Source organism: Polypterus senegalus, chromosome 1 (assembly GCF_016835505.1).
Source record: "Polypterus senegalus isolate Bchr_013 chromosome 1, ASM1683550v1, whole genome shotgun sequence".
Classification (NCBI taxonomy): Eukaryota; Metazoa; Chordata; class Cladistia; order Polypteriformes; family Polypteridae; genus Polypterus; species Polypterus senegalus.
Genome location: NC_053154.1, coordinates 123,469,542 through 123,491,204, shown reverse-complemented (window position 1 = coordinate 123,491,204; position 21,663 = coordinate 123,469,542). Strand labels below are relative to the sequence as shown.

At 37.0% G+C, this 21,663-nt stretch overlaps 1 protein-coding gene across 1 annotated transcript; it reads right to left on the bottom strand.

Moving 5' to 3' along the window:
* Positions 1-4,571: 4,571 nt before the first annotated feature.
* Positions 4,572-10,710, bottom strand: LOC120528181 (extracellular calcium-sensing receptor-like). Its single transcript, XM_039752303.1, has 5 exons — positions 10,453-10,710; positions 8,538-9,350; positions 8,033-8,260; positions 6,228-6,351; positions 4,572-5,476 (listed from the first exon to the last, which is right to left on the bottom strand). The coding sequence occupies exons 1-5, from the start codon at positions 10,708-10,710 to the stop codon at positions 4,572-4,574; spliced, it is 2,328 nt and encodes a 775-aa protein (XP_039608237.1).
* Between the last annotated feature and the right edge of the window lie 10,953 nt (positions 10,711-21,663).

Genomic DNA, 21,663 nt, shown 5'->3' with positions numbered 1-21,663 from the left:
GCCTGGAAAGACCGGGAGGCAGACTGTACATTTCCCAGGCTGAGAGGGGGCAACTGCCCTGGTTAGTGTGGAGACCACGAGAGTGGAGCATGGAGGCTCAAACCCATTGGGGCCTGTGGCCACTGCCAGGAGGCGCCCCGAGCCTTACAGAGCCCGGGATGTCTGCACTTCTGCCACACCTGGGAGTGCTGGTGGAGGAGCTTCCAGGGATGCCCGGAGTGCTTCCGGATGCTCATGCGGCACTTCCGCCACACCAGGGGCAGAGGCCGCCTTCCTCCAGTCAAGGAGCCAGAGTCGGGTGCAGGAGGAGGAAGAAGCTCCAGAGAGAGGAAGAAAGGCGGCCCACGGATGTTTAAAGGCCCGTGTAAGGGTGATTGGTGTGGGGCACTGTGAGTGTGCGGGGATTGAACTGTAAATAAACATGTGTTTAATAGAACTGGCGGTGTCTGTCTGATGGTGTTTGGGCTAGCTCTCACAAAGCATATGAGGTTATTATCACCAGTTTAATGTTCCCCATATCAGCTAAGACATAACAGAACCAGCCGACTTCATCATTACCTATTTCGATGATATGGATCTGAAAATCTTCTCTAGAATAAAATGAAAACACTACATTTTTTGGAAGAAGATGATGAAGATGCTACAATACGATAGTGAACAATAGCGGCCAGTAAATGAGATTCCTGAATTAGGACTATATCAATACAATGTCTGTGGAGAATGTCTAGCAATGAGGAGCAGAGTTCATGGCCCTAATGTTCCAAGAAATCATGTTAACCTTCATCTTAATCAAGATAAGTAAAGAATAAAAGAAGAAATACAAGCAGGGAGAGAGAGAAAGAAAGAAGTTGGAATCTTCAAGTTCTGAGTCAAAATTTTCAACTGGAAAGCCCCCACAAGTCAGATTTCCTATTCAGAAACTTTGGCATGGTTGGTGAAGTCTGAGTTTGTCCAACTTCAGATAATGACGTCAATCCAAAATGGCAACATACACTGCAAACTTTAGTGAAGCCATTGTTTTATACTGTTTATTAGTACTTCTGTCTATTTGTGTCTCATTAAATCATTTGTACACATAGAACCATCCAACCTCTATCTTTGGCCATATTGCTACTGTGTTTACATGCACAGAATACCACATAATGCATTTCATAACTGGTAACACGACGAAAAGGAAAAGAAAAGACAACAAAGGTTTTTTATGAAGACATCCATACTGGTTTTATGAATGTTTTACTGGAACACATTCAGCCTAGGTGTGACGTCATTCCCAGTTTTGACATTTCACTTTCAAGGTAAACAGAATGTAGCATTAGTACAAGATTTTCCTGACTCAGGAACCCACCCACAGACATTCCCACAACCCATAATACTCCTCCCCAGACAGCAAATGCTCCATCAACCACCACAGATACTGTGCCAATCATGTAACATTATACATTAAAACAGCAAACAGGGTCCTTTGTTGACCAAAGCCACAGCATGGCACAAAGGAGATGGATGTATAACCACACCTGGCGGTTCAAGGCAATATTCTAAAAATCCAGGAGCTCCAGAACCAGTTTGAAAGTCAATATACCACTTTGAAGACAGTCAATACCCCAATTTGAGCAAATGTGTGTAAATTATTGCCAGAACAAGACAAATAAATTCATTGTAGCTGAATATAATAAACAGAACTCTGAACAGCAGGAAAAATAACATTCCAGCAAATTACAAACAATACATGAATTGCTCATAGGCTCAAAAAAAAGAGGCACTTATCTGCAGTCAGGAACAAATTATTACACTAAAACTTAGCACAAAAAACAGGAGAATAAAGCTTTGATCAAATTTATCTACCGCTGCAAGAGCTCCCACCTCCGCTCTCAAACTGAAATGCAATTTGTTTGTATTTTCCACTGATGTTAATGCTACCAAATGCACAAACACTAAAAATATAAAGTGGATCCTTCACTCCTTCATATTTGCATCAACTGCATAGTACTCTGAGTAATACTATTAAAGAGTAAGCTCAATATTATACAAAAACAAATTACCTTTAAGACACAAATATACCAACACACTTTCAGTTTCCTTCAGTATTTGGTTTTTTGTGATTAAACGTATTTGCTGTGGGGTAAGGTTATAAGATACTGGGACTTCATGGATATTCTGAGAACTCCTGATGGCCTGTGTGAAAGCCCAGTGGTTCACAAACTTAATTTGCCATGCTATCTGGGTACACGTAATCACTGATAGAAATGTAATGTATTGTCCGTGTAAAGCACACCTGACATAATCATTAAGTAGGCAAAGCTCAGTGTGGTAAGTATAGTAAAAATTAATAGCTAGTTAAGATACTTAAGACTAATAGAAAAACTTGCTTTATGTATTTCATATGTTTTATTTTATTTTACGTGTCTTCTTTATACTTTCATCTTCATACTTAATTAGTTAAGTCTAAATAGGAGGAAATTAAACAAACTTGTGTTAGGTTCTTTGAGTTTGACAGGTACTGTAAAGTCCAAAATGGGCTTGAGATTTTCTCAAAGATATATTTATTCCAATAAACTGTGTTGTTTGTTTATAGAGTCAGCATTTATAAGATACATATTAACCAAAGGTGTTAGTTGCTAAAGGCCATGACAAATTGTATAAAAAGGCTTGTCTTCAAATGAGAGACGTACACACATTAACCGTGCAAGTAGGATCTGTGTGTGTGTGACAATAAAGATATCCTTGCTTTGGACAACTAAAAATTAAAAGTGTCTGTGATTTATTTTATTTAGACAAATTCTTACTGAATCCCTGCAGTTGTTGGCATTAGTGGGATTCAAATCCGGTAGACTCAGACCTGGTCCTGGCCTGACTCGGGGAAAGAAAACAGAATACATCAGTGTTTAAAGGTAAGGTGTGGGAAAACCTTTTTTTTTTGTTCAAATTTCCTTCTTCCCCTCTCTGCTGCTAAATGAGAGATTTCCGATGACTGACAGTCCTTGAATTCTGTAGTATAATGTAAAGTAAAAAGGCAGCTGAAGATATTAGTAAAACTAAGCTTGGTAAAAATGGGTAATGAGACTGGATGCTATGCTTTGTAAAAGTTAGTCCAGCGTCGTATATGTTTGGTAAACTATAGTAAAAGTACAAATAAGCAAATGCAAAAATGGAATAAAATCACTGCAAAGGGCCATGAACAAGATACTCATTTGCCAGTGGATGTCAGTTTTAACTGGGATAAATGGTGTTATTTAAAGGAATGTCTTGTCAAAGAAAATAAGGTGATACTGAGACAGAGACTATGGAGTCTGGATTCAGAATATAGGTGTTGGAATAGTGAAATTAATAGACGTCATGACACTTCAATCATGGCAAAACAGAGAAAAAGATAAAAGAACAAGGGGATTTCTATTAATTGTTTGAAATGTCTACTAATGAACTCAAATGGCTATACATGACAATATCTAATAAAGCTATCTAAATAAATTTAAATGGCAAATTTGTTCCATTTCCACCGGATCACGCAGCAGCTGTTTGTGCAGATGCTGTAGAAGCTGACACAGGGGCTGGTACTGCAGTGGCGGTAGATCAAATACAGAAAACTAAAGCAATTCAAAGCAGCACCTTAGGGGACAAAATGAGTAAAGTCACTAAAGGAGCACACACCAAAGGTGTGAATTGTAAAAGGTAATGGAAACTATCAGTATATAGAAAGGCTTTTCAGCAAATGAGAAATGCATACACAAAAACTGTGTAGCTAGGGGCTGTGTGCGTGATAATAACGATATCCTTGCTTTAGATGACTAAAGAATAAGTGTCTGTGTAGTATTTTATTTAGGCACATTCTTACTGAACACCTTCATGCAAACTTTCTTGTAATTATTAACCCATTACTAGGATCAGTATTAAATACTCACTTAGGAGAATGGGAACTGTCTCCAATAGGACACTGGCTGCTAAAGTTCTTTGATGTCAAAGCATTATGGAGAGCTGGGCTAAGCTGGCTGCACTGTGAATTTCCAGGAAGATATTTGACAAAAAGGTCACTAACAAACATATTTGCTGCAAAAATATTTTAGCAAAATTATTTGCTCAACACTAGAGACCGCCCAGCCAAGGTCTCCAGAACTGTAACTTTATCTTATAAAAAAAAACCCTGGACACCCCAAGGGTTTACTTTCTCCTGGAATCCAGTTAAGTTGTCATATCTCAATTACTCTAAAAAATATTAATGTTATTCAAGTTGAAATTTCACCTGTTTTACTGTGTGTTCACTTATGTAAATGATGGGCAGTTTAATTATTTTGTTTTTTTGCATTATAGTTGTAAACTAGTACAAATGTTCTGAGCTTGCAATCCATGAAGAGTGCTGTACAAAAACAAACTGAATTTCAGAAAATTTAATGTCAACTATTTTCTTGACATGATCACAATATAACAATTTCAGTACAGTAGCCTTTATATTTCAACCAAACATTGGGCATTTAAATTAATGCTTTTTCCATTAAATAAAAAGAAAAATTCTAATCTAATACCAGAGATATTAACATATTTTGAAATTAAAATTGAAGTTAAACTTTTAATGTATTATTTTACTTTGCTGATCTTCCCAACATGGCCTTTTTTGCATTCTTTTCAGGTTTAAACAAAATAATGTAGCATTTTGGGGCAAATATTGCAACCAGGAGGCCAAAGCTTGAGGCCAGAATAGCAAACACCTCTACAGCTACTGTGTATTTTCCAGGAGAGCTGATATAAGCAGGTATGAATGTGATCCACACAGCACAGAAGATCAGCATGCTGAATGTAATGAATTTGGCTTCATTAAACGTATCTGGCAAATTTCTGGCCAGGAAAGCTAACAGGAAGCAGAGACAGGCTAAAAACCCAATGTATCCAAGAAGACAAGCAAAACCTACAACTGACCCAACATCACATTCCAATATAATTTTCAAATTTTGATATTTTGTATTTTTGGAAGGGGCTGGTGGCGCTGTAATCAGCCATATTAAGCAAATTAGAGACTGAAACAGTGTGAAAAGTAAGACTGTGCTTCTTTGCTGTGCAACTCCAAACCATTTCATTATGTTATTACCTGGAAGGGTAGCCTTAAATGCCATTATTACTACAATAGTTTTGACCAGAATGCAAGAAATACACAAAACGAAACTGATCCCGAATATTACATGTCTCAGCATGCAGGTTACATCAGTGGGTTTTCCGATGAAACACAATGAACAAAGGAAACACAAGGTTAAAGAGAGTAGCAGAAGAAAACTCAGTTCGGAATTGTTGGCTTTTACAACTGGGGTATTCCGAAAACAGAGGAAAATTGCAAAAACGGCAACTGAAATGGAGGCTCCAAGCAAAGCTGTTGTTGTTAATGTTATTCCCATTGCTTCTTCAAATGACAGAAATTCAGTTTCTCTTGGCACACACTCGTTTCTTCCATAGTTTGACCAGAACTCAGAAGAACATGTAAGGCACTGAACTGAATCTAAAATAAAGGAAATCAACAGTCAATACAATCATTTCATAGATTGATTTGCTACAACCTGATCAGCAGAAAATTACTAACATTTTCTAAACACACAAACAATCTGTTGGGGAAAACTTTCTTTGTGACTTTGTGGTGTGTTTCGAGAGCGCCTTTCCTGTACTTTCTGTATCATTTTATTCTGCCTAAAGGAGAAAGGAAAATGAGAATGACAGGAAGAAAAGACTTGAGAATATTTATATACCTGTATATATTGGGTAAAAAAGTTTGGGTAAGGTCCTTTTCTGTGCTAGCATGACTGTGCCCCCGTGCACAAAGCTAGGTCCATAACGACGTGGAGTAACTGCACAGAGCCCTGACCTCAAGCCTACTGGACACCTTTGGGATGAATCGGAATGCTGATTGTGTGCTTTTGTGTGGTTTTCTCATCCCACATTAGTACTTGGCCTCACAAATGCTCTTTTGTGTAAATGGGCTTAAATTCCCAGAGACACACTACTTGTGGAAATGCTTCCCAGAAGAGTAAAAGAGTATTAGCTACAGAGAACAGTCCAACTCCATGTTAATGCCCATTGTCTTGGAATGGGATGTTCAGGACGCTCATATAAGTTTGATGGTCATATAGTCTATATGAATTAAACTTAATCTGAAATTTGTTTTCTTTAGATTTTAGTGAAGGTGCTTATTTTTCAGGTAAATTGGATGGATCAGTTCTTTATTCTTTTTTGAAATATGTTAATTTGATGCTTACCTACTTGACTGCTGATTTCACCATCTGCACAGGGAAGGCAGTCAAAACAGCAAATTGGTTCTCCTTTACGGGTCGCCTTTCTTGTTCCAGGTGGGCAACTTCTACTGCAGACTGACTCGGGCACCTGAGACACAGTCAAAGTCATGAATAATGAGCAATGGCAGTATGAATGCTCTGTACATGTGCAGAATACTGAAAAACATCACTGACTACAAGGTAAAGGTCCTTAGAAATGATTAGAACTAATTGTACTGCATGCATAAAGTAACTCAGCAAGTAAATTCCAAACCCACATTATTATAATCAACTATCATAGCACAAGCTTTTAAGATTGAGAGTTAAAGAATTTCAATTTTAAAACAAAACACTAAAATTACTCTGAAATAATTCCTGTCCTCAGAAGATGACATATTAGAGAGAAAACATTTATATTTTTGAACGTAATGGTTTGGAGAAGGAGCAGTGGTAGTGCTGCTGCCTTGCAACAAGGAGACTGGTCTTCACATCCCTGCTTATTCTCTCCATCACAGGCACTCCAGTTTCCTTCCACATCCAAAGACATATAGGCTAGACAAATTGGTGATACTAAATTGGTCATGCTATGTACGTATTTGCCCTGTGATTGGCTAGCACCCCATTTGTTCTTGCCTAGTGATAAATGCTTGCTGAGACAGTTTTGAGCTGCCCTGTGACCCTGCTCTGGATAAGCATGTTTGGAAGATGGTTAGGTGGATGAATAGTTTGAAGAAAATTTCACTTTTCCAGTTAGTAATATGAAAGGATTACTTTTGAAATCAATATTAGTATTTATTTCTTACAGTCTGAAGAAAACTGTTGCCTTTACTGGAAGGTTTGTCCTAAAGATTCTCTCTCCCTGTCTCACACACATTCATGCAAATATTGTACATTGTGTACATTGAAGATAATTAGTTCTTAACACTAGAATTACCAAAGCCTACGAGAAAACTTGTAAATCCGGCCCAACTTAAATCCGTTTCGCACCTCTCTGTCAGCATCTTTTGTCCTGTAAATGTGCTGATTAAGACAAGCAGCAAGCAGCCTGCTATTCCATTCCCCCCACCATCGCAGAACGTTCACAAAGTTCTCCCAGCTCATGCCTTGTTTGATTATCTGGGATTGAACTGCTGAAGTTTTAGAGTGGAAATAATAGATCGTTATTTGGAACACATGCATTTCATGTGTGTTCCGTTTCTACAGTAATCAGGGTAAACACATTGTTAAAACAGAAACTTTTTCATATTTTAGTAATAAATGTCACAAAATGTAGGCATAAACTATAGAATGTGTGAAACCTGAAGTCCAAAGATTAAATAAACACTTTCACAAAAGGTTCAAGGATGATACAACTGCTTCCATGTTGTAGCAGTAAGATTTGCCGACTTACATTTTGTAACATTTATTACTAAAATATGAAAAAGTTTACAGATTACTGTAGAAACGGAACACACATGAAATGCATGTGTTCCAAATAACAATCTATTATTTCTACTCAAGCAGTTCACTCCCAGATAATCAAACAAGGCATGAGCTGGGAGAACTTTGTGAACATTCTGCGACAGTGGGGGGATGGAATAGCAGGCTGCTTGCTGCTTGTCTTAATCGGCACATTTACAGGACAAAAGATGCTGCCGGAGAGGTGTGAACGGATTTAAGGTGGGCCAGATTTACGAGTTTTCTCGTAGGCTCTAGTAATTCTAGTGTTAATGACATATATTGACAAAGTATTTTCCACTTAGCATGGAGCACTAGGGGAAAGAAAGGACATAAAAATAAATTTTACTAACCTTTCCATGATTAAAATTCCAAAACATCATATCTTCATTAAGTGCAAGTTCATTCCCTATTGTGGAGGATCCATCAAACACACCAACCACTTTAGTAACAACACTACCATCATCAGCACGCTGCCAGTTCAAAATGTCATACATTGGTAGAACATCTCCATTCTTATCAAATGCCACTCTGTCTCCAGATTTAGTCACAAAGCTGGCCGTCTTCAGGTAGTGCAGAAGCTATCGTAAAATATAGAAGCTTTTGAATATGTCAAATAAAAGAAAATTTTAAATAATGAAATATATTTGAAAAATGTTACTGAAATTCTAATTGTTAGGGTGATTGACAATTCCAGGAGCAGATTATAAAGAAATGGACATACTGCTGTTCACTGAGTATGAAACCAATTATTTTATGGTATACATAACTTATTGTAGAAACACAATAATGGAATAAAATGCTCTAAGGTAAAGGGTAAGAGCTGCTTGTTTTTTCCAAAAAAAGAAAATGCTTTACCTGCCAAGGTTGCAACTTTTTGATGTCTGCACAAGCATTATTTTCAAATGGTCCTTTACCACTTTCACAAAATATTAAATTATGAAGAGCATAGGCTAAGGCATACACTGCTTTGTAGGCATTATATGTTGTTCTTAGTTCTGATACGTCACTGTATGCAGTTTTTGTGTTCAGAATGTCTTCCTTTCCTGTACACAACTTGGCCGATGAATACATGGTATTATTATTTGTAAACGTGCATCCAAACATTGTCTCCCAGAATTGGTTTAAAAGGTTATTATTGCCATCCATACTGGGTTGAATCTGAAGAAGGTGATTCTCAAACCCTGGAATCAGCCCTCTTTTTGCATTGATTCCTATTGTTCCACCAAAAAACATGAAGTTCTCATTTTTGGCAAAACCTGGAAAACCACTTAAAGAATCACTTCCTATCCATTGTTTTCCAGTAATGTTTTGGGAAACAATTTCATTTAAGAACAGAGTTGCTTCTGATTTTAGCATAAACAAAACAATGACTTTAGCTGTAGATTGTTTTAGGATGTGGATGATCTGTAACATTTTTTCTCTTTCATTGGCAGTGAAAGTGCTTGAGAAAGCAATACATCCAAATTTATTGACCTCTTCGTTAAAGCTCAAGAGGGCATACCGGCCATAATCATCATCACTTCCCACGGCCCCCACCCAGGTCCATCCGAAATGCTTGATAATCTCAACCATCACTTTGACCTGAAAGATATCACTTGGTATTGTCCGAAAGAATGATGGGTATTCTTTTTTGCTGCTCAAGCATGAGCATGAAGCACTATAACTCACCTGAAAATAAGATACATACTGTATAGTACTAAATATTGTAAGTTAAAAATATAAGCAAACAGCATTACTATTTAATCTTTTCCTGATCACCTTGTACATTGTGGAATATCTACACCATTTCAATTCCAACAAAAAACTTTCAATTATTGCACTAAATAGAATTAAACCTTGAAATCAGTTTGCAAAAATTTCCATTTTAACACTTGTGAAGAAACTGTCTAAAGAAAATTGGCAATTGGCTAATGGAATAAACAAATATAATTTCCACATTTCCATTTACCATTTTTTAGACAGTTACTAATGAAGAAATTAAACGCAAAAATATGTGTTCAGCTTACATTTAACGTCTGTGTAACTGTAAAGGACATGTTAAAGTTCTGTGAAAATGGACCTGAATCAGAGTCTGGTCCTTGTTCATCTGTGTCTCTCTGTGTTTCTCTCTGTATGCTCCTCTTCTTTTTTTATACAGATTAAGTAAATTGTCTGTTCTAAATGGGTCTGGTCTGAGTGAGTGTGCCCTGTTACACACTGGTGCCATGTCCAACCACGGTCCTTGCCTTGTACTTGTTGATGCCAAGGTAAACTGCAGTGCTCTGTGACCCTTGTAAAGACAGACATGCTCCAGAAATGGGTGGCTATATATATATATGCACAATTTCTTTCTCATGATAGAAAATTTATAACAATCTACTGTAATGTGGAATTTATAAACCATGATGTATTGAATATATATAACATTTTTCTCAGAATACTGTACTAAATCTTCTTTGAGTGAAAGTCAAGTAATGTGATTTTACACTATATTAAAGAAAACCTCCAATATGCTATACTTCAAAGGGTGGAATAATGCAGCTTATATGAAAATAGGCATTTACTGTATTTTCTACAGCAGGGCACAGTCATAAAGCAGTTCTCTTTTATTTATTAAACTTCTGCCACAGTTATATAGCATTATATATAAACAATTACGTTGCAAAAGTGTATTTTTAAGACAAAAAGACTAGCTTATCTGTTGACTAATCAGCATAAATAGCAAAACAACATTTGATTTTACTGGATATGTCCTATGAGGCAATATTAAGATAGGACTGAGATACATTACCAAAGGAATTCCAAACAACCCCAGAACCCTTGATATAGCAACTGAATGTGAGGATACGGGGTCTCCAATTATCGCAACAACAGGTGGGAGACCTTGGCAGGAGTAATCAGATGCAGAATCTTCCAAACCACCAATGTGCTTCAGTGCTGCCCTCAGAGACATTTGTAGATTCAAGCAATTGTCAAGAATTCGGTAGCCGAGAGTGAGGTTCGGCAAAAGAGCTTCATCCTTGTTTATTTCTTCAATGGCAAAGGTCATTGCTTGCATTCTCTGAAATACTGAGAGATCAAAGCTGTTTTGAAAGATTAATACAATATAATAATCATTTTGGGAGGCATTTCTTTATTTTAATAGGACAGTAAAAACGATGAATTGATGGGTAATTTATAAAAATAAACACAAGCAACTATTCACTCAGCTTCTGTGCAAACTTGGGGTAGGCCAGACCCTGGAGAAGACATAATTTCATCACAGGAACACATTTCCTGTGACATTTAAAAAAAAATCTTTCTCTTTAGCACACAGGTTATTTTTTTTTTTCTTACTTTAATTGGTTCAAAACATTATTTAAACTACCTTTAATTGATTTGGGTAGCTTCAAATAAATTGTTCATTTATATTTTATTTGATTTACATTGTGATAGTCTTAAAGCTGTAATATATACACTCTACAAAATGAATCACTTAAAATCTGGTTTTGTTTGTTAGGTAGAATTATAGCTTTAAAAACACACCACGAACATTGTTACAAATTTTTAAAGTATATTATCAATATGAATCTATTAAAAATTCTCAAATTAATTACACATAAAAATGGGGGAAAAATCACATAAAATAATTTATATATATTATACTGCATAAGGACAGCACATTGGTGGAGTGGTAGACAAAATAGAATAAATATATAACACATCAACTCATATCTATGAATAAATGTAAAGTTCAGATCTATCATATTTGCTACAATGTGAATGCATTTGTTAACTCACCCTTCACATTTCCACTGTTCAGGTTTAGATCTAAAGGACATATCTGGAGGTATGGCTCTTAAGTGAGCAATAAATATGCCTCCCAGAACTATGTCTCCGGGTTTGTACAAAGCATTAAAAATAAATTTTCCCTGAATATCACATAGAGAGTCCTTTGAAGCAGGTATTGGATAAACGACAGCTTGAAAAATCAACATCCATAACCTATATTTCATTGTTGCAGAGTACAAGCCTAAGAAGTGTTTTGATATTTATACTTTAATGCAAAATGATTCATCTCTGGAGATGTTGTTTAGTGGGTATGTCCCATTGCGACACTTTATGCTTTGTGATAGGATTACATCACTTTATGCTTCTATAATATTCTTGCAGCTGCTGATTAGTCTTTAAGATTTCCTTGTTACAGTTCTGGGTCTCTTAGCTAAATCTGAAATGAATACATTTGAGGAACTCAGTAATTAATAAGAACTGGAAGAAGACAGCTCAAGCACATAAAATACATGGTCACAAAACAATATGTACAACATTTTATACCCACTGACTATCTTTAAAACAAAAGCTTCCAAACCAAAAACCTTTAAAATACCACTATTTTATATTGCTTATACAGAATCATCAAAATAGAAACACAAGTAATGTTTTCTGCAAAGAAAATTTTACAGAAAAACATTTCTAATGAAATAATTGTCATATGGAGCACTTTAATGAAGACAGTAGAGTGTTTAAAGTGATATATTACTAAAATAAAGACAAACAAAATTTCCTAATTCTACCACATTGTTACTGTGGTGGGCTGGCACCCAGCCCAGGGGGTTTGTTCCTTCCTTGGGCCATGTGTTGGCTAGGATTGGCTCCAGCAGACCCCGTGATACTGTGTTAGGATATAGCGGATGCTGTGTTAAGATATATCGGGCTGGACGATGACTGACTGACTGATCACATTTTTAATTTCAAGTACATTGTGATGTATACACAGTACATTGAGACTCTTACTTGTGTGTCTCTAACAAACAAGTTCAGGTAGTGTTGCATCAATGACCAATAATGAATTAACCATTATATATTAAATACAACATCATTCATATATGATAATGATATACACTGATTAGCCAAAACATTATAACCACCTGCCTAATAAGCTGTTGCATCTCTAAGTGCCACCAAAACAGCGCTGACCTGCCAAGACATGAATTCTACTAAACTCTGAAGGTTTCCTGTGGTATCTTTCACCAGGGTGTTAGCAGCAGGTCCTCTAACTCCTGTACGTTGTGAGGTGGAGCTACTGCAGATCAGACTTGTTGTTCCAACACATTCCACAGATAGTCAATTGTATAGAGAGCAGGGAAATTTGCAGGCCTTGACAACACCTTGAACTCTTCATTATAAAGGGCATCAAAATCATTCCATAACAGTTCACACAGTGTGGCTGGGTGCATTAACCTGCTGAAAGATGCCGCTTCCATTGGGGAATACTATTGCCATAATGGTGTGTATCTGGTCTGCAATAATGTCTAGGTAGGTGATACACCTCAAATTAACATCCAAATGAATGCCTCAATCCAGGGTTTTACAATGGAACATTGCCCAAAGCATCACAATTTCTTCACCAACCTGTCTTCTTCCAACAGTGCATCCTGGGGTATCTCTTTCCAGGTAAATGATTCATATGTATCCAACCATCCATAAAATACATCAGGAAACGGGACTGATCAGACCAGATGACTTTATTTCATTCATCCAAGATCTAGTTCCCAATGTTTGAATGGCCATTACAGATGCTTCCAGTGGTGGACAGGGGTAAGCATGGACACTCTGATCTCCAGTTCCATAAGCAGAAGGGTACCGTAGCCTTCATTGACCTATCACACTAGTGTCAGTAGTGTGTGGTTTTTTCCCTTCTCTGACCACCGTTGATAAGTGGTCACACAGCCTTGTCATTATGGAAATGCTCTGACCCAGTTGTCTGGCTATAATGATTTAGTTGTCATCAAAGTCCCTCAGGTCTTTACACCAGGCCATACGTTCTGCATTTGACATAGAGGTTATGAGTACCTATTGACAGCTTATCGTCTGATATACTCCTAACCTTGGCATGTGCCATTGTAATGTCATTCACTTTGTGTATATATACACACATATATTTATATATAGATATGTATATATATTGACACACACGTATGAGTAGGAGGCAGCTAAAGGGGGTTGGCTTAGTGTGCTGACAGTCTTTCTCAATTACTTGCAGACCGTTCCGGGGAAATCCCGCCAGGTTCCTGGACCCTTGATGACATCACTTCCAGGTCTGTGCCCAGAGATGACGTTACTCCCGGTTCCGACAACATTACTTCTGGTTCTTTGTCCTAAAGATGTCGTCACTTCTTGACTGGGCCTTTAAAGCCACCATCTTGATTGTCTTTGATCAGTTCTGTTTTGCACTTAGTTTTGGATCTCAAGATGGCAGCCTACTAAAGATTCCTTAATTTGATAAAACAACAATGGGAGATTAACCTTTTTGCTACTGAGCCTCAAAACTGTGGAATGATGACCGATCTTAAGATCCATTATTTTATTCTAAGCCTACTCTTATTATAGCTTTTGAGAAGCTTTTTATATTCCATTAGTTTTTTAGTTACCTGTGTAAAAATACCAGCCTATTATTAAATACTTTATTGATGTGACATTCTTCTAGTCTCTTTGGTAGGCTTTTGCCCCTCCCCATGAGGTGACATAGAAAGAGTGCAATCCAAGAATTCTAGGATTTAATGTTCATATACATCTACCCAGAACATGTGTGTATGTTGTTGTACAGAAGGGGATGAAAACATTAATGGACTTAAGCTATCATAATTTTATATTATTTAGACTGAAATTTGCCGTTTTTTACCGAGTTCAATCAAATTAGTGTGTTCATGTATGTAAATAATGTATATCAGTATTATAATTTTTGTCATTGCATTATAGCTAATCTAATTTCATAAATTTTCATGTTATTTTACCATTTATCTGGTTTTTTTTTAACATGATTAAATACATTAGTGTAGTAAGTTTTTCATTTCAGTTAAGCATTAGCATTTAAAACTGCCAAAATGATGAATCAAAAGGTTTTTCTATTAAGCAGAAGGTAACAATCTAAACTATGCAATAGATTCTATTTTTCGTAATATACAGTTATTTTATTTTACTTTTTTAACATTCTTTTCCAGTTTAAACAAAATAATATGGCATTTAGAGGCAAATATTTTTCAACCAAGAGTCTAACATTTTAGAACAGAATAGTCAAAAAGTAATCTCAGAATAGTCAAAATATTCACAGAACATCAGAATGCCGAACATAATAAACATGGCATCATTAAACATGTCTGACAAATTTTTGGCCAGGAAAAGCTAACAGAAAATAGAGACATGCTAAAAACCCATTTCACCCAAGAAGACAAGCAAAATCTGCCACTGACTTAACCTCGCATTCCAAAATAATTTTCAAGTTTTGATACTTTTTGATTTTTGGAAGGGGTTTGAGATGCTGTTATCTGACATATTATTCAAGTTAGAGTCTGAAGAAGTGAAAAAAAAGTAAAAACTTCTTTGCTTTGAAACTCCAAACCATTTCATCACATTATACCAGGCAATTTCACTTTAAATGCTATTATCACAACCATAATTTTGACCAAGATGCAAGAAATACATAAAATGAAAGTGATGTCAAATATCTTAGCATGCAGGCCACATCAGGGGTTTTTCCAATGAAACACCCTGATCAAAGGAAACACAAGGTTAAAGAGAGCTGGAGAAGGAAGATGAAAAAATGGCAACCAAGAGGCTCCAAGCAAAGGAGTTGTTGGTAATATAATCCCCATAGTTTCTTCAAATGAAAAAATGTCGGGTTCCCTTTGCATACATTTATTCTTACATTGTTTGATCACATATTAAAAGAACACTTGATGCACTTTATGATGTCGTATTTATGGTTTCAAATATATCACAGTTTTTTTGTTTTTTTTTTTCAGTATTTTGTTGTAGATTCCCACAACTCTATGTAAAGAAGTGCTTCCTGGCTTCTGTCCTAATTTCAGTTCCCCTAAATTTCCACTGGTGTCCTTAAGTATGTGATTAACCTATAAGTTGTAAAAATTTTGACGGTTCTACTGTGAAGAGTCGGTCATGCGCGCACAAAACGTGTTGGTGATGAGTAAGACATTAGTGTTGTTATTCTATGAATCTGACACTTTGATGCTGAGGAAGCTGGAGGAGTAATCATCATCAATATTTTCTTTCCCCCCTTACTGTTTAGTAGCATGGCAGCAACAAGCTGAACTGGGCTGATCATGTCTTCCTATCCCAGGCAGTTTCCTTCTATTGGCAATACCCTGAATCTCCATCATCCCGCATATTCTGGACTTACCACAGGTTGCTGCAAAGCCTACTCACTCTGGGCCAAATAGTAGCACCAAAATGCAAACTTTTAGGGGCTTGTGAGGAAGATGGGAGTACCCAGAGAAACAGCCATAAAGACATGGAGATAAAATGTAAACATCACTGAGAACGAGTTTGAGTGTGGGTTTAAATCATGGATGGGGTTTCCATTTGTGAGGTGACAAAGCTGCCCACCTCCTCACCATGTCAAAGAGGTTTTTTTTTTTTTTAACCCATGAATACTTTCAATGAAAACATTTAACTCCTTAGTCATATTCATTCTTTTTTTTAGCTTTTAAACCATAAAGTGATTTGCTGATGAATGGATTTTATTTTTAAACTGACAGCATTACATTTCACTGTATAATAAGTTATTACTTATGCCTCACAGAACATTTAAACAAATTAAAGGTTCAATAAAGTCTTCAAAGTAAAATTCATGAGCACAGCTGTGGCATCTTTTTATTAGCAAGCAGATATTTTATTACTTGGATGAGCAGAAGCAAAAAGTAGAAAATACGACTAAAGATGGCACTTATTAAATGACAAAGTTACTGTTTCATTAAGAGGGATGGTTACAATGGAAACCTGCAGAGACTCTGGTTCATTAGTTCAGTTATGATTATTGTTGTTTATTAAGAAGATACGTTTACCCAAGGCAATTTAAAAATCAGCCTACAATATGATTGTTTGCATACACATTTTTACAGCTGATTAAGTGTCTCACTCATGGTTGCTGGATGAGAAGGGATTTACACATTGGTTGTTTAGGGCTGAACAATGCTGTAACTAAAATTAAGTTGTGGCTATAATGTAAATTATTATATTTAATATCAATGCTTTCTGGTCCCAGTCACAAAAAGCGTCATCCTACACCAGGAGCAATTTGTGTAGGTAGAAACTCAGCTTAGATGAAGTGAGGCATAGTGGTTAAACACTGAGGTAGTGGGTTCAAATCCCTGTACTGAAATTGTGTGACCATAAGTATGTCATTTCATCTGCCTGTGCTCCAATTAGAAAAACAAAAGCAACATAATCAATTTTCTCTTAAACGTTTTAAGCCACTTTGGGTAAAGGCATCGGCCAAATAAGTAAAGGTGTTAGTTTATGACACAGCATATTGACTCTTTCGTCACATCCAAGTATTTCAGTTCTCATATTTACATCCGTCCTGCGGTGGGTTGGCACCCTGCCTGGGATTGGTTCCTGCCTTGTGCCCTGTGTTGGCTGGGATTGGCTCCAGCGGACCCCCGTGACCCTGTATTCGGATTCAGCGGGTTAGAAAATGGATATTTACATCCCAAAGATAAGTGTGTGAGTTCAACAGTTAAATTTACCCAGTATGAGTAACTGGGGGTGTGTACGGGTTTAGGCTGGGATAAACCGGTACCACACTGAGGGATTGTTTTTTTACCTTCTTTCCAGTACTGTCTATGTCACAAAGATAGTGTAAAATGGCTGGGGAAGATTTTTTTTAGAAGAAAGTGTAACTCGGATTGGTTGTGTAGGTGTGGCCACAGAGCACAGCCACCCCACATTAGCAGCCCTGTGTGGCAAGCAGTGTAGTGTCTACACTACAATATTAAAAAAAAGAAATTGTGGAAGAGAGCAAGGAAGGAAGAGAGAGAAAGAAATCCGGAGAGAGAGAAAGAGTACTTTGATGTCTGGGGCGGTCACTTCTGAGTTTCTGGGGGATCAAACCTACTGATAAATGGAGGGAGCAGATGAAATCCCCCTACGACTCTGATGATTGTGCTTCACCAAACGAACCTGCTCTACTGAGCATGCTTGATTCATCAAAGGGAATTCCCAAAAATGCTCCGATGATTGCATTAATTTTGCCAAGGTTGAAACTGCACCTTCCTTGGTGAATCACAAAGACACTTGTATGAGGGAAAAATAGGTTAAAATGCTAAAAATATTGAGAAACCTTACCTTAGTCAACAGAAGAGACAATATCAGATCTCAGGGCACAGACATAAATGAAGACGTATACCGCATTAAATAGACAGTGAAAACTAAAAACAACTACCAATTGGAAATCTCTGTTTTTGATTAACCTGGCCTTATAAATGATAGAACTCAGTATTCTTTACAAATGAATTTAAAGTTGTATTATCAAAACAATGCATTTAGTGTTTAGGGAAGCAATTATTCAGTATGATTTGCACATTATGGCACAAGTAATTTCAAATATTTATAATGGTTACATTATTTTTGAATTATATTTGAAGAGATAGCATGTTTTTGAAGAAAGATAATGAAGGATGTAACTCCCTGCATTGAGTTTGCATGTTCTAAACGTGTCTGCACATGGGTTTCCTCTGGGTGCTATGGCTTCCAACCACAGTCCAAATACATGCAGGTTAGTTGAAATGGCATTGATAAATTGGCCCTAGTGACTGTGTGTGTGTGTTTTATACAGTTTTATACACTTGAGCACAAAAGTAATTGTGGTCAAAAATCAAAGGATATTGCTACCAAAAAAATCACACATAAATAAGAACCAAAAAGGATTCAGTGTCAGGTAATAAAGTTCAAAATCAGGCCCATTAGCTAAAATGAGGGCATCTAAAAGCCAAACTCTTAATGAAATGATATGGAAAGTGTCTTTATTCTGCCACTATCTGAACAGGACTGCAGCCTCTACAGACACATACTGTAGCTGCTGATCACATGGGTCTGCAGGGTGACAACACATAAGTAAGCTGTCAGCATTTACAGTAAGCTAGTAAAAACAGATACATAATATAAATGGCATTTCATTGGTCATGTGGCAGTCAGACTGAGACTGGAAGCTTTTGATTGGGTGAAGTTCAAGTAGCTGCTCAGACAAGACAGCAACTAACCACTTGCTGCCTCTTTAAACTGGTAGTCAGTAGTCAGACAGACAGAGACACAGCCATTTGGACTGAAGTCTGACCAGAGAAATGCAAGAGTGTCACCATCTTTCTGAACAAAGCAGAGAACTCTAATCAACATCCTGTATGGACACAATTAAGAAACAAGGAGTAAGAAAGCTCACCAGCCACAATCTGAAAAACACAGTTCTCCTGCTTGATAATATTATTTCCAATATATTCAGATAGAATGTGCATTCATCTATAACAGTTTTGCATATTTAAAATATGATTTTTTGCAGATGATGTAATACAGTCATTTAGTTGTCAGAATTCATGATCAAATACTAAGCAATTCTGAAATTGCAAAACAAAATTCAATAAAAGAGTTTTTGATGGTTTTTAAAGTAAACAAGGAGTTATGCTTCCTGAAGCCTCTTTCACACTTTCATATTTATCTGTATTCTTTTCTACAGCTATGTAATGCATGCGACCAAACTAAATCAATTCTGTTGATGCATCTCTTTTACATTAACACATATTAATAGAACATGTCTGGCAATATTAATAGAACATGTCTGGCAGCTCAACAAAATGTCTGCAAGGGACAGGAAGTAAGTCCAGTGGTTTTTTCCCCAGTCTTTATTTAAATCCTTCCAGACAGAACCTCCTTTCTTTCTGTGTTCATGCATGCTTGTATTTTGCAATTTTTTATGCAAAACAAAACCAGGTTCATTGCAAATGGAAGAATACAAATGGGCGTTCTTCATTGATGCCACTGAATCTCCAGCTCAACCTCTAGTTTCTAGGCCTCCCCATAGGGACTTTTGAGTCTGTATCATGCCATGGTTTGTGGAGGTTCATGTAGTAAACCTGCTTGCTCAGACACCAGTTTGGCTGGTATACTACATAGTCTACTACTTCCTTTCACTTCTGGACATCATATTGGTTGTGAATGGGATATAGGAATGAGAATCATTACCCTGTCCGCCAGGCAAAACTCTTGAAGGTGACAGTCCCTGTTGTACAGCCGGGCCTGTGAACACTGTTCCCTCTCCAAGTGCTCCACAATAATGGGTCATAGTTATGTGAAGTGTTGCTTCCTCATCCCAGCCAAGCCGGCTCAAGTTGAACAAGCAGCAGTGCTGTCTCCCATAAAGGAGTTCAAAAGAGGAGAAGCCCATAGAGGCCTGTGGCACCTCCTGGAAGGCTAACAAGACAAGGGGCAGGAGCCGGTCCCAGTCTCTGCTGTCTGCTGGCACCACATTCCTCAATATTTGCTTGAGCATTTTTTAGAAGAGGTAAGAAGACCTTGGAAGGATTAAAACCTTAACAAATTTGTATCTATCCTGAGGTTAAACAAAATTCTATATATGCCTTGTTTCATAAAAGTGTTGTGACACTGCGGTCCCCACTTTACATGTGTAGAACGATAGTCCCTACTTGGTATGGTAAATGGTATATGTGCATGTGTGTTTGGGCAGTGCAAAGTTCTGATGGCTGTCCAGGTCTGACTTCTGAATGTGCCAAATGCTGTCAGATTGGGTCCACCTTTGTCTACCCAAAAAACCCTGAGTTGGATTAAGCAGGTTGGAAAATGTTTTGTTTTTCCACGATACGGTGCATCTTTAGTACGTATGCAACAAGTAAGGTAGACTGCAATAAATTATTTATGGAAGCAATGCATGAAAAATGCTTCCCTGTTCCTTTGAGGCCTATTATTCCACAACATAAACTATGTTGATATATTGTGGTAATACAAAAGGTAATCACCTGGAAATTCATTGCCTTGATGGACTTGAAATTGAAGGTTTTATTTATTGTATTCTTTAAATCTTAAAAGAATTTATGAATTTTTGCATTGCATTAATCATTTAAAAGTTTCCACGCTTAGTTAAAGTTAAACTGAAAAATATATTTATCATCCCCAAGCCTCATTCTCACAGTTAAGTTTTAAAGTTTCTGTTGTGAATTGAACACTGGTTTTCTGTTTGATTTATTCATTATGCTTCTTCTGGCTGCATCTGAACTATTAGATATTTCTTACACAAAACTCTTCATTCTAACCTTCATCGCTCAATGGGGGATTTGGTATCAAGAGGAGCACTACTGCACTCTTCCAACTTGTAAATAAGTTACTGTAATTAATATTTTTATTTTTCTATTCTTTTTTGCCAGGTGGTTGTTTTGATAGTCTTTCAAAACAAATCTTAATAAAAAAAAAAGTTGCCCGGAGGCATGCACCTCCAAAACATGCAGACGCCTCCAAAACAGGCCCTCTGGTGTCAAGGGTTTAGCAGAAGCTCACATCGGGACCTGGATCCTGGAAAGCTCAAAGGATTATGCTTTCAAGAAGGAAAACAGAAAAGCAATTACTAGAGAAAGCACACCTGCCATGTGCCTGCAGCTTATTCAGGGACTATGCTGGTATCATGAGAACAATGTAACATGTAAAGTCCAAATTTTCTCCAACTTAAAACTGCCAAAAGAGTAATAGACAAATAGTACAATAATAGTAAAATGCTCCACTACATGCATGCAAAGGAAGCTATGGAGGTCCATTGATTCAGGCAATTAATATTGATTTTTGAAATTTTTTTTTGGTTTCATGGCAAATTTGAGGGCCTACAGTCCCAAAAAGTATTGTGCAGTCAAGACAGTTCAGCTCATTGTGACTCTGTAACAGAACAATTAAGATCAGGGAAAAAAGAGGTGCATGGACTATTCCCAACAATGATCATCACAAGGCATTTTTCCACAAAACAAGCAAGAAAGGGCTAACTATAACATGTCCCCGACCATTCTCTTCTTAAAATGTCCAACCCTTTACTACTGTAATGTTAAACACATTGCATACAGAGTTTCTACTTCATTTTTTTAAATGCGTTTATCTGTTTCAGCAATTGTAGAGTTTCCTTGGAGCTCAATTTGCTTTTGTATTTGTAATTTACCACAATGGGTAGATGGAGGAATAA

What these genes read in the sequence shown, in the direction of transcription:
- LOC120528181 (XM_039752303.1), bottom strand. Translation starts at nt 10,710, where the DNA reads ATGACCTTTGCCATTGAAGAAATAAACAAGGATGAAGCTCTTTTGCCG. An exon ending in GGTTGTTTGGAATTCCTTTG is followed by an intron (nt 9,351 to 10,452) that starts GTAATGTATCTC and finishes TCTTATTTTCAG; the next exon opens with GTGAGTTATAGTGCTTCATG. An exon ending in GGAATTTTAATCATGGAAAG is followed by an intron (nt 6,352 to 8,032) that starts GTTAGTAAAATT and finishes ACTGTGTCTCAG; the next exon opens with GTGCCCGAGTCAGTCTGCAG.